The sequence below is a fragment of the Alligator mississippiensis genome, chromosome 1 (assembly GCF_030867095.1).
Source record: "Alligator mississippiensis isolate rAllMis1 chromosome 1, rAllMis1, whole genome shotgun sequence".
Taxonomy (NCBI): Eukaryota; Metazoa; Chordata; order Crocodylia; family Alligatoridae; genus Alligator; species Alligator mississippiensis.
Genome location: NC_081824.1, coordinates 151,853,904 through 151,868,021, shown reverse-complemented (window position 1 = coordinate 151,868,021; position 14,118 = coordinate 151,853,904). Strand labels below are relative to the sequence as shown.

At 40.2% G+C, this 14,118-nt stretch overlaps 1 protein-coding gene across 1 annotated transcript in view; it reads right to left on the bottom strand.

Annotated features, from left to right (window-relative positions):
- Positions 1–3,302: 3,302 nt before the first annotated feature.
- Positions 3,303–14,118, bottom strand: part of KCNK1 (potassium two pore domain channel subfamily K member 1) — a 50,242-nt gene continuing 39,426 nt past the window's right edge. Inside the window, exons 2-3 of the mRNA XM_014596735.3 lie at positions 8,854–9,249; positions 3,303–6,128 (exon numbers count right to left, since the gene is read on the bottom strand). Coding sequence (XP_014452221.1) covers positions 5,872–6,128; positions 8,854–9,249 — 653 coding nt within the window. The 3' untranslated portion in view covers positions 3,303–5,871. The remainder of the gene's footprint in view (positions 6,129–8,853; positions 9,250–14,118) is intronic.

Below are 14,118 nucleotides of genomic sequence, written 5' to 3'. Positions count from 1 at the left end.
TACTACAATTAACAAACATAACCTGCTTACAATAAATATAGGAACAAATGGTTAGGGTGAAATTCTGAATTGTTTGCAAAGACTTGCACCTTGCACATTGCAAGAACCATTATAGTGAATCTCCTATTAGAGTGATGCTGTTCTGTGGAAAAAAATAGTATTCCACCTGAGGTTCTCATTGGATCTAGACTCACATTAGGTCTGTCAACATTTTTTTTCTCCTCTCACTGTCCAAACTTTCATCTTTCTCCGTGACAAGAAAAAAGCTAAGTAATAGTTGAGGCTGACTAAAAAAGCCTGTGCTACACCTAACAAAATGTCAGCATGTCTTCGTCATGACATCCTTTATTATTCTGATTTCTGCTCTCCATCACACGGACCTTTGCATTGTGACACTCAGTTGGCTTGACTGTCAGCTTTTTCACATTCCCATTCATATTCTGCTTCTTCGGGATCTAATCTGTCATTTAACCAAAACTTCCTTGATGAAAGGTTGCCTCTCTCTGTCATTTGTACAAATACTCCAATGTACCTATATCATGATCAACAGAATAACACTGTGGCACTGTAGTACAATAGCACTAATGATCACTGGCAATATAATGATATTTCATAATTGGAACCTTGAAATTCTCCCTGGTAAAAAAAGGACACTGATGAAGAAATTATTAATACTTCTACAGAGAGGAACATTATGTAAGGAAGTGATGCAACCAACAATTTGTCCATTAAAATGACTCACATACAATACCTAATTTGCACTAGGGAACCTGTGATTTTGCAAACCTAATCAAGGTGATTCGATTGCAATTAAAAATCACTATTGCCAATTGAAACAAATCTAATGGAAGAGAGAAGCTGTGAAGATACACACTCTAGAATCCTAGATAGCAAGCATATTGCAATAACATAGGTTGCTAGTGTAACTTTTTATGGGTACAAAGACTAAATGCTTTCAGGAGTGTTAATGTGAAATAACATGATTGATGTCAGCTGTATTACTTCAGATTCATTCAGATTGAACCAAGGGAATGGTGAAATCCTGCCCCCATTCACCCCAATGGGCACATCCCAATAAATGCACGTGCATTTTCCTGGGAACAAATAGTAGCAGCACATAGTTGTGCCACTGCTACTTGTCCCTGGGGAATGCCTGTGCACACATGCTCTGGTGCACAGCAGGTTGTCCTTGGGAGGGTAGGAGAGGCAGGGACCAGCACCTGGGCTGGCCCCAGCAGTCTTGTCTGGAGTCCTGGGGGCTTCCTGGGGCTCAAGCGGTGGCAATACAGGGGCATGGAGCCTGGCCAGCAGCCAGTGTGGCTCTGGCCAGCCAGGCTCTGATTTTGGGCACTGCATGCTGCTGCCACAAGTGCCACCCTGCTTTTTTCAGGTGTTTTTTTGACACTGGGATCTCCTTGTATCAAAAAACCCCACTTTACTGCTTATTTGCAGTGCGGTTATTGCCTGCACGTGCAGAGCATGTGCTTTGTAGTGCTGCAGACAAGTTGATGGTGCTGCAAATCGCCCGTGTGTGCTCATCTAGTTGTGCCCAATGGGGCCAGGATTTTGTTCTGTTCCTTAAGCATCTGGACACGTAACATTTCTAAATTCTGGCATTAGAAGATCCAAATATGTTAACTTGGAATAACCAAGGATAATATCATGGAGTTGTGAGATTCAATCTCAGGGAAAGCAGTGCATGTATTATTCATAAATATCCAAAAAGGACAGTGACCAAAATTTATTCCCACTTCCCTTCTGCATCTCCATTTGACCAAGAGGCTTTTACATCACATTGATCCATGCCACATCTGAGGTGGACTAGGTAGAGGAGGGAATATAGAATCTATTATGTAGGACATGCATAAAAGCACAGTACAGTTGAACACCCTTAGCATGTAGGGCATTTTTACTTGTACTCTGGAGATGGAAGGGGCATAGCGCCTTGTGTATCAGTGCCCCCATGCTTCAAAATGGCAGTGGGGATGCTGATAGCTGAGATGTACAAGGCTGGCTGGAGTGAGCTAATTAGTACGTTCCATCAGACTTGATTGAGTCTGCTCCGTTACACTGTAATTGCAGCACATTGCACCAGACTCCCTGCATGTGTACAGGCACCCATATTGGCCTTATATCCCCATCAGATATAACAGTTCTGTTATAGACCCCTGGGTAGATAGGGTTGTGATTTTAAAGTTCTCATTCTAAACTTTAAAGCTTCAGCAGATTACTTCACAGATTGCTTCTCTCTGCACCCTACTGCAACTCCCACATTCATCAGAGGAGCTGCCTCCAACAACCCCCAAGGAGAAAATATTGGAGAATGGGACAACATGACCTCAGCAGAATGATTCTGGCTTTGGATCTTATTGGCAACCAAGGTCAAAAGAAGCCCAAGTTCTGGCACTTTCAGGGATCCAGACAGCACTTATCACTTAGCACAAGCCTTTCCCAACAAGAGTGGCTACTGATTGGCCTGTCCATGGTTTTCCTAGGTGTTAACAATAGAAATGATACCCATATACAAGTGCAAAGCAAACATGGGAAGGATGAAGAACGTGAACTTTAAGGATAGCAGTAAATCTTCCATTGTATGTCTAGGACAGAATCCTACATCCATTGAGATCTTTTGGAGTAGATGCTGAAATAAAAATCGCTTCTTCTTAAGCTTCCTGCACTCCTGAGGAAGCTTGTTCACTTGCACTTGTCTATTCTTGCTCTTCATTTCAGCTTACACCTGCTGCCTTGATTTCTGATTAACATCAAAAACACATTTCCAATTTCACAAGAGGCCTTGATGTAGAGTGATCTTCCTTTTTCTAAACTGGATTAAAACCCGCTCATCTAAGGGGTATAGGTTGTAGCTGTATTGTGGTCTCATGTGTGGTGGATCTCATGCATGCTTTTACCTTGGCTTTACATGCAGATTTGATGCTTTTAGTGTTCATTAGTTCCACCAATGCTACTGATAATACAACAATTTTTGCATCGACAATTAACAGACCAGGTTCTTGAGGATGATAAAATAAGTACTATGGTACATTTGTGCTTTATTTGCTGTTATTATCTTTTTTTTTTTGTTTAAATGCACTGCTTTTCATTTTTACAAGAATATTCAATAGAGGGCTAAGTTGTAAAAACCTTATTTTTAAACACACTCTGACATGAATGGTCCTTGTTAGGTGAAACAGATAAAATCTCCACTTGTTAAAGGTTTTACAATATAAATGAATGCAAATAGTTCTGTACATACACACTGCATGTGGGTGACATTTTGTTAAAGAACACAAAACACAACATGGTTCAGGCTGCTGAAGCCACAAACTTTTTTATTTTACTATATATATGTTGAAAACGTTGAATATTAACATACAACAGTAGACTGTTCAGCTTGTCTCTTCCGTTTCAAATTCTGTGCTTTTAATATCAAGTGTCTGTACTATGCCATTGATACAGACTTATCTTCAAATAATATCTCTATGCATATCCTGTTCTTTAGAATTCAGTAATACAGAAGTTGATAGAAATCTGGCGTTTTCCAGTACTGAAGACAATCAATAAAACTTCACTGAAAAACAGTATAAATGTTCCTTGTAGTTCAGTACTCTTGAATCTGAAGGTAACATAGTTTTTAATGCCATAATTTTGAGCTACTCATTGTATAAAGAGAAATCTAGGGAAAATATCTTTTATTTAAAATGTCCTTTCTAAGTCAATTAAACTCTGGTGATCTACGATATATGTACAGTATATAAATATATTTATGTGTATATATGTACACATATATTGGTTAGACATTCATTATAAATACAGTTGTCTTAACTTAGGTTGTAGAAAAATAGCCACTTTGCTGGGAACATGCAAACACAGTATGCTTCAACCTAGCTTTAAAAAAAAAATAAAAAAAATCACTTTTAGCTCTGTTTTCTTGGATATAAATGTTTATCATACATTTTTAGCTGATTTAACCACAAAGGAAAATTCCCAGTAAAGTTATAAAATCTGTTTGATGCTAGGTTTAACTAGACTCATACACAGTATCTTTTAGGTAATTTAGTTTCAAGTATTATTCCCATATCAGCAAAGTCTAGACACTTTAGTTTTGCTGCTTTGTTACAGTAAGCTAGTCGACTCTTAACACTACAGGGCAAATTATGGCCAGTCTGGCATGCATGAACTGCAGGGAAGAGGTCTTCCCCTGTACTATTCCTATGTGGAAGGCAGCCGTGACGTGGGCTACCTGTGCTGATCCCATGCCCATTGAAATCAACTGCAAAGCTTGCAATGTATATATCTGAAGCCTGGGAGAGGCTGGTGCTATCATTTAGTCTTACCACCTACATAATACAGGCTCTTGAATTTTACTCAGTGATTACTGAATGCAGCCCAACACCTTATTGTTGATCTTTGATCTCTCTCTCTCACCCTTTAATGGTGTAGGAGCCCATAAGCAGGTGGGGGGGGAGAGGGGGGAGGAGGAGCGGGAGCTAGCTTGCTCTATACAGGTAGATAATTTTTCCTGTTGACAGCCAAGCCAAGCCAAGCCAAAAAACAAAAAAAAAAAACCCAAAAAACCAAACAAACAACAACAAAAATCCAGTTTGCTGCAAACCAGATTGAAAAAATTTCATTTTATTCTCCTCCCTGAAAAAGACCGAAAAGTTTTATTTATTTCAACCTGAAATGTTCCATTGGATTAAAAATGAAACACAGTTTTGTGCATTTGTAGGAAAAGCAAAAGAAGTAAAAGGCTAGGTTCACAAAGCTGTTGCTGTTACCTCTCTTTCACCATCTGGCTTGAGGTTACAGCACTGATTAAGGTCATGGGAGAAAAAGGCTTGATTCCATCCTTTTCCTGACAGGATATTAAGCCATTTTGCTCAGCCTCCAAGCTTGTGGTGGGTGCTCACGATCTCTGCTGCTGACATTGTCCTGCTCTGTATAAATAAGTAAACACTCACTGGAGAAGAGGTTGGAATCTAGGTGTCACATTTTTCAATAGAATGTCCTAATTACCAGGCTGGAGGTTCATTACCTACTTCCTTCTGTCTTGATGTCTATTCATGTATTTTTATACCATGGAACAGGATTAACAGGAAGAAATGAGAAAACTCTTTTCCAGAATAGTTTCCTGCCAGCTACTAAATAAAGGGTGTACTCCTGCAAAGTCTGAGACGTGGGTTGAAGGCTCCTAAAGCAGAGGATGGAATTGAATCCAACTCGCATACATCCCAGGTCAGTGCTGTAACCCCAATCTACTACATAATGGCATGGCAGGTTCTTTGGCAGTTTTGTGCATCTAGTCCTCCCCTTGTAAAAACTCTTTCACCTGAAAGTATTTGGTGTATTAATGTCCATTAATGAATACTGTGGGGATGACAGAAGCTGTATTTTTCAGTGAATTTTCTTCACTGGAAATATTTTCTCCAGACCTAGAGGAAGGACTGCCCACAGGGTGTGTAACTGCATGGGAGTGTGGACACAAGCCCACTTTTGGAGGTATGGGGCTGCACTGAAGGAGTGCAGACTATACCTGTCTTAGGAGTGTGGATGCCAGTCCATACTTTGCATCCATCCTTCCATGCCACATTATACGTGATCCTGGTCTCAGGTATTACAGCCAACTTTGTGTCATATCTCCGACAACTCTCCTAGTGTAGTTTCTGTTTTAGACGCATTAATTTGCTCCAGAAATCTTTCCAGTGCCTGAAATGATGAATACTTGTTACATTGTTTTTCAGCGCTTATACTTGAGAGAGAGAGAGAGAGAGACACAGAGACAGAGATAGACAGAGAGAGATAGGGAGAGGCATTCTATTTCTTACTGTAATAGTGTAAGTGCACTATAATGTTGGGATGGGTGCCCTTATATTAATTATTAATAGAACCATGATTAACTGAAGATTGACCAGTCACAAAAGGTTCATTTACTTTCTGATCCTCTTTCCTGGAAGTCGCTTGGTCTGAAATAGAGGAGAAGGAAAGCTGGTCATGTTCTATTATATGCTCTTGGTCGTCTTCCTTGTCCTTCTTCACATAAAACATTTTTCTAAACTTCTTGAGCTCATGGAGTTCACAGAAAGTTTCTAGAACCACCAACATTGCAATAAGGCCCAGCAACAGGTAACCTGGAAAAGAAACAAAAAACACAATGCCTAAAACATGAACAGGTAGAGCTGATGCGACATAGCTCTAACTTGGAATTCTTTCCACCTATGATCACTGAATATATATTATTTTCCTTTCTTTTCTATTTTCAGGGGTGTTGACCTGAATGGGAGCTAACAGCACTCAGCATTTCTGAAAATGAGCCTCACGCTAATCATCCACTGGGCTTTTTTTTCTCTAACCACACACACACATACACAGAGCTTCCTAGTGGGCCTCCAGGGAGGGTATTCTAACAAGCATTTCTTAATCTAAATACACTAATTAAACCATGACTATTTATAATCACTACTATTTATATTCTTGCCCACATGGTTTATAATTTCATTAATAATCTGTTTAGTAAAAGTTTAGTAAAGCAAACAGGAGTTTATTGCATTTTAATTAGTATGGCATGCTCTCCAGTCTGTGCAATAATATGCTGTACAGTCAACCTATCATTATTTTTACGATCATTTTTCATTTGGCTTCAATGTTCATTTGGGTACAGTGTTCTTTGTAACTGAAAGGACTAAATATACTTTGAAACCTCTAACTTCTGCATGAAACCCTCTCCTCCTCCCTAAAATACACCTTTAAAGCATGATTAAATACTCAGGGTGTGTCCAGATGAGTATGCATGTGCGTTTCCCTGGGGTAAATAGCAGCAGAACATAGTTATGTTGCTGCTACTTTTCCCCAGGGAATGCCCCTGCATGTGCATTGTGACGCAAGGCAAGTTGCCCCAGGTGGGGTAGAGGAGGCTGGGACCAGCACCTGGGATGGCCTCAGCAACCTTATCTGGGGTCCTGGGAGCCTCCTGGAGCTCCAGCAGCAGCTATCCAGGTGTGTGGAGGCTGGCCAGCAGCTGGAGTATGGCTCTAGCTGGCCAGGCTCTGAGTAGCGCGCAATGCTGCCACGCATGCCACCCTACTTTTTTCTGGCATGGGTTTTTTTTGATACTGGGATCTCCGATCATCCAGCTCATCTGGATATGCCCACTAGGGAACTACTGGCCTAAGTCTGCACAATTTCATTTTATGAAGCTTAAATTTAAGCATTTTTATGCTTTAACTCACATAGCCAAACAGGACCACCGAGCGTAGGTAATTAGAGGGTAGCACTTGTAACACTAAGGCCACAGGTTTGATTTCTGGCTGGACCAGATGATTGCTTAAGGTCCTTTCCAGCCTTACTAATCTATGAACCCATGCAACACAATAAGGGCAAAATACTTGTTCTAAAAATAGAAAGGCATCTATACATCTTTACTAGGTACTGATTCTGAGAGCCAGACTTATCTCAACTTCATGACTTACCAGGAAAAGTATACCTAGATTTTCTCATTAGGGAAAGTCTTTGACTATGAATTTGGACCCCTAGCCTGTCATTTATTGAACCTGTGAATAGGTGAAATTTTGGTCACAACATTCTCTGGAGATTCTGAAACATATTGGAAATATGGAAAATTTTCACAAGTTCTTTTAATACACTTTCAAAACAAATTATGTTGATTAAAAACTTTTTGGTTAGAAATTTCTTTCAATTTTATTTTAAAAATCCTGAAATTGAAATGCAAAGTTCATTTAACCTGAAATTTTCTTTGATTTTTCAGTTCACCAAAATATCAGAAAAAAAAATTGTTTTGGGTTGACTTGCAATTTGTTTTTAATGGAGCTGCCAGTAAACCAGAAAGTCAAGTTACTTGCATAGCTCTATTCCTACAACCTTAAGCATGCACTGTACTCATATTAAGCTATCTGAATAGTAATAAATAATTAAATGCTCATGCCAACAGTCAGGATGGTGAGGCCGTTAGCTAGGAGCTAGAGTGTAGTATAATGCTGAAGAGGACAAAATATACTGCTGGCTAATTTAAGGGACTGCTTCAGAGAATGCAAATTCTGTACATGTTCCCATAGTCTGTCACCCATATAAGTAATGGACAATTTGACAACAGATTATGTACTTAGCGTGGGAGCACAGGCATCTCCTGATCAGTAGGGTGAATGTAATTGGTAGGAATTGCTTGTATCTGCATTAATTATTTGGATCCTGGGTCCAGCACATCTGAAGATTCAGGATCATCTCCAATGAAATCTTTCAGGCAAATGCTGTATTTTGTGGCACCGATATAGAAGAATCTTGCCCTGCTCACATCCAATCCCTGCTGTTGCAATGATAATTCTTTCAGCTCATGACCTTGATTGTATCACACCATTCTCTGTATTCTTCTCTGGTTCCTCCTCCCTTAAACATGAACTATTCATCTTTGAGTAAAGTAATAAGCATGGACAAAGGCACTAACTGCTTAGAAAACCCTTTGATTATGTCTATTATTTAAAGCAGGGGTTTTCAACCTTTTTTATTAAGTGTACCCCCAGTGGCCGGATGTGGAGTTGGGGGGTGCAGCTGGATGCAGACCGCCAGCAGTCCGGGCTGGTGATTGGCGGTGGCAGCCAATGTGTGCGAGCTTCCCCCTCCCCCCCAGGCAGCTGGGTGGTGCCTGTGCAGCCCACAGAGGGGCACCGCTGTCCTCACCACCCCCAGCCCTGTTCCTGGGACACAGCGGCACAGGGTGGTGGGTGGCGGTGCTCCGTCCCTGCCCACCCAAGCATACCCCCTATGGCCTTCCCAAGTACCCCCGGGGGGTATGTGTACCCTCAGTTGACAACCTCTGATTTAAAGGGTTAGTCTGGTACTTACATGTAATTCCTATTTTATACAGCTCTCTGAATTTTTGATTATAACCTTCCCCTGGAACATAGTCTCCAAGGCCAATGGTGCTCAGGGAAATGAAACAAAAGTAAAAAGATTCCAAAAAATTCCAGTCATCCTCCAGACCAGAAAATATTGCTGCTGGGATAAAGAAAAAACACAACACAGTGATGAACCCAAGAACCACTGCATGGACGATGGCAACAACTTGTTTGGAGAAACCCCAGTGAACGTGGAAATATAGCACAGGCCGTCGGGTGACATGAACTATGATGCGCTGCACCACAGCTGTCAGGAAAAGCAGTGTAAAGGGAATTCCGATGACAGAGTAGACGATACAGAAGGCTTTTCCTCCATCTGACAAAGGCACAGTGTGGCCATACCCTGGAACAAAGCAGAACAAGGGGACATATTTAATGTGGGAAATAAGTTGGAACATACACAACCCAACACTGGGGAGCTTAGTTTAGGAATCTGTGCGTGCGTTTACACGTGCCCTTGACTGTGCATTTGGTACTGCGCGTTCCTGGCGGTGCAGTTTTTATATCCTATATCGCCGTCACACTTTGTGCCCAACAAGCTACAGTGACGCAGTGTCTTTTGTAGATGCGCCCTGTGACAACTAGACCAAGAACGTTTCTCAGAATACAAAGGTTTCAACTTTGCTCTACTATAAATTAGCATTACCAAAAACAATTGTTAACTCTTATTTTCATAGTGCGATTTTTCCATAAGGCACTTACATGAGAATCTGCTCAAGCTGCTTTAAAACAAAATAAAACAAGAAAAAAAAACCCTCCAAAGCAAAAAGTATTGCTTAGAGGCTGGACCTTCTACAGGTCATTGGTGTTTTATAAATGTCAATCTGTTCAACTTAGAGCATACAAATACAGGTAGTTTTGTATAGGTTGAGGACGCTCAACAAATTCTGCAGTCTGATGTTGAAAATGTATGCAATTATACTTGTATACAGACTGACAGGCTAGAATGTCAAAGTACTTCAGTACTTCATGCTAGACTGCCTGGTTTTAAAAGCAAGCCAGGGGCACAGTACATTCATTGCAAATCATGAATGTTTTTTTCTGTTTGCCAGTCAACAAAGTAGCTATTTTATTTTTTATTCTATCCGGATAGTTTCCTACAATCGATTATGTTACATCTCTTGAAAGATTTATAGCAATATCACACCACACAAGCCCCAGTCATACTGGAGCCAAAAAAATCCCCTCAAAAAACCAAAATTGTTCTCACTAAAGTAACTTCAAACCCAAAGTTTTGATCATGTTCGCCTGGGAAGCTGGCCATGAAAAATAAACTATCTTGTTCAGAATGTCCTTTCATTTTATATGAACATGAGGAATTTCTCCTCTTGACTGAATGCATTTCCAGTAATCTAAAAATTGTTAATATGCATCTCAGAGAAAGTCTTTTTTAAGCATTTAAAAAACTTTTAGGTAATGGGCAGAAAAAATGCATCCTTTTTAATCTTCTCACTATTACAGCCTTTTGAAAAGTAGTGTTAAAGTTCAAGTTCTTTGGGTAAATGTGATATCTTTTATTAGACCAATTAAATAGTTGGAAAAACCGTTCTTTGCAAGCTTTTGGGCATAAACATGTTTCTTCAGGCAAAGGGAGAGTCTGCTGTTGTTTTGTGTTCTCCTGGATGTTTTCCATGTTATAAAAAGCAAGCTTTTAATTTCTTTCTATTAACATGATGCATCCAACAGGAACCTTTGGTCCTATTTTAATTTTAAGGATATAATGAATAATTCATCAAAGTTTGTAACTTGAACCCCAGAATAATCACATCACAGGGCACTCTTTTTTTTTGTTTTTTTTAAAGTACAGTATTACTGAAATCTATTATAAGCCTTGTCAATTTTTCAACACAAAGTGGGCATTTCATCCAATTTGTTCACTGAATTTTTACTGGCTCTGCCCCCTGCAATTTTCTGCCTAAATCATCTAATGTATTATTAAAATCAACTGGAAAAAGAATAACATATGTGATACAATTAGTGATGCCTAAAGTTGTTTCCTTTTCCAAATTTTAGGACCTAATCCAAGAAGATACAGATCAGGTCTTTTTCCTTTTAATTCAGGGGTGGGAAATTATTTGGGCCTGGGAGTTTTGACGAGTTGTTGGAGGCCAGGTCAGCACCCGTCCGCTCACCCTGCTGCAACAATTCACCAAACCTCCCTATGGGGGACGGGGCCACGGGCAAGCAGGGAGCAATGTTTAAGAGTGAGACAGACAGGCAAGGCTGGATCATGGAGCAGGACAGCCTTTGCCCTGTGGCGTGGGGAATGCCTGCGTGCTACGTCCTGGGAGCTGGCCAGGGGCAAAGGGAGGGAGGAGGGGACATATGCAGCAGCGCTTGCCTGGGCACTGCGGTCTGCAGATGCCCCTACAGCACTTGGGGCCAGTCAGCATGCACAGCTTACCAGCAGGGCTGCTCCCAAAGTGGCTGCTCCTCAGCTCCCCTCACCTCCAGCAGTGGCTCCTCCTGTTCCTGCTGTGCTGCTTTAGGCTGGGAAGCTCCTGCCCCAGCACTTGGGGCTCTGGCTCCAGCTCCCAGCTGCCTTCCAGCCATTCTGCATGCCTGGCACAATGAGCAGCCACCTGCGGGTGGCAGGGTGGGTGGACTGGAGCCCCACATGTTGGGGCAGAAGCTGCCCAGATGCAGCTTCCTCCCAGCCTGGAGGGGTGCAGCAGAAGCAAGGGGGGGAGGAGCTGCTCCTGGAGGTGAGGGGAGCCGAGTAACAACTGCACCAGAAGCAATCCCGTTGGTAAGCTGTACGCGCTGACCAGGATCAGGCCAGTGGGTGCGGGCTGGAACATGGTGCAGGCTGCCCTGGGAGGGCCTCAACCCCATGTGGAGCACCATGGGGGGGGCAGCCCCAGGCTGGATCAAAGCAATTTGCCAGTGCAAGTACATTTAACTCTAGTTTTCTTTTAATAAAAATCTATTTTAGATTTGAAATTGTTACAACTGATAATGAGGCTTAATATTACAGTAATCTAATTTATTTATCTTTTATAATGTAATATTCAAAGCCATATTGTTTTAAAAATTGGAGAAAAAAATGTGTCAAACCCTTATCCTGTGGGAAATAATTGGCTACATACTTGAACAAGAACTTGTTGAGGTGCTGAACCAGCTTTTGGACAATGTGGGCTACTGTTGCAAGATACAGATTATGTATTCTTCGTTTTAATTTATTCAGTTTAGCTCATTTAAATTTAAGAAACCATTTGGGAATTGAAAAAAAAATCAGGAAAGCATGTTTTTCTTCTCCAGTCTAGGAATAAAAAGTAGGTGAGAACAGCTCAGACCTACTTGCTCTAAATTTTTCAAGGACCTAGGCACCACAAATAATCAGTTCAACACACTAACTAGAGATATTTCCTTTCTTTAACTTACAAATTATTTTTAAAAGCAAAATAAGTTTTGATAAGCCTATTTTACATATGCACATTTTAAACTAATAAATGCACTTTTTAAAATGCTAGCTTTCCGTATTCACTGAATTCTATTTTTATCCAAAAGCATCTTGACACAAATGGTAAATAAAAGATTATTGGGTAAATAGGAAGTGCCATTTACCACCACAAGAAAAACATAAAATGAAATAAATATGTAATTGTGTAACTATGTACAGAGTTAGCAAAAATAAGCTAGCAAAAATAAGTAACAAGTTTAGTGTAAGGTCTACATTTACATGCAAATCATTGTCTTAATTACTAGGCAAAAGGAATTAACCTTTCTTTAGGAAAATAACAAGAAGTATAAATGCAAAATGGGATTCATATAGATCATTTAAAACAAAAAGTTCTTTGCATGCTATTTTAAAATATCATTTAAATCAATCTATCCTAGCCAACAGGGTCTCTTATTAGATTAGCTGTGGTTTTGGTTTTATAGCATATGACTATATGTTTACTAGCAACCAGACAGTGACAATAAAATGTACTGCATACAAGTTACTAAGGAGCCAACAATTGTAACAGCTTTCAGCCACAACAAAGAATGCCTGGATTTTAATCACTAACCTGCAAGTGAGGACAACATCCCATTACTTATCCTTTACTGGCTCTCAACTAAAATGACTTTATTATTTTGCCTATGGTTGTGCTATGATTTGAATTTTCTGCATGTGCCATTTAGATAAGAATAGAGGCAGAAAACATGGAGCTTAGTAACACCAGAGAATATTTTAAAATATATTCCTTGTGTTAAGACAGGCAGCAGCAAAAAACATTGTGAAAAGAAGGAACAGCAACAGTAGAGGAGACCTTGTACAGTGCTAGTGTGACCTGGGGCAATGAAACTGAACCCAGGAAAGAATGGGTCTTGGCTCTGTCCCTCTTCCTCCGCGTCAGTAGCAGATTTATGTCAGTAGTTTAAGAGGCTCAAATGCATTCTCTTTATGCTCTGCTTTGTTTTTCAGCTCAGGTGATAGACACTTGTGGTGAAAGTCAAATGGTCAAACCATAATGTTGTCAGCTCTTAATAGCACCTAAATGAAGTTCCTGAGAATGGGGTTTTAATCATTCACTTCTGGCAGGAGTGATCACAGTTCTTCAAACAAACAAAAGCCTAATTTATGTAAAAGATCCTGAAGCCTTCCAATGCTCAGATTATTTTAAGACAGCAATTTCAATTTGCATAGTTTGATTTTTCCCTGTCACATCTGTCAGGGTTATGCAAGATATGTGCCACTTGGTGGAAAAGAGTTTTGCAACTAGATTTTCTTCTGATTCAATTTGTTAGCTGTCTCTGTGAAAGAAATATTTGTTTTAATTGGGTCTTATGAAACCTGAACACGCATATTTACACACCATATCCAGATATAAAAGAATAATTTACAACAATAAATTTATTCTTAGCACCATTTAAGACATTAATGAAAAAGAATAGCTTACTAAAGGTAAGGTGGACAGGTTCTTAAATCTACTAAGTAGCACTAAGTTGTTAGGGCACTACTGTGAGACCTGGGAGACCTATTAGCAATACCTGCTACTGGTTTGCTAAAGGACCTTGGGAAAATCAATTCACTTATCTGAACTTGTTACCATTAGTACCCTTCTTGCATCTGTTTAGACTGTGTGGTCCTCAAGTCAAAGTTCATGGGTATGTCTATACAGCAAAACTAACGTGTAGTTCCAGCACTTGTCAACAGACCTGTGTGATCTTCATCTAGCTCACCCAGGGAATGGTAGCAGTGTTGACAAAGTGGCAGGGATACAAA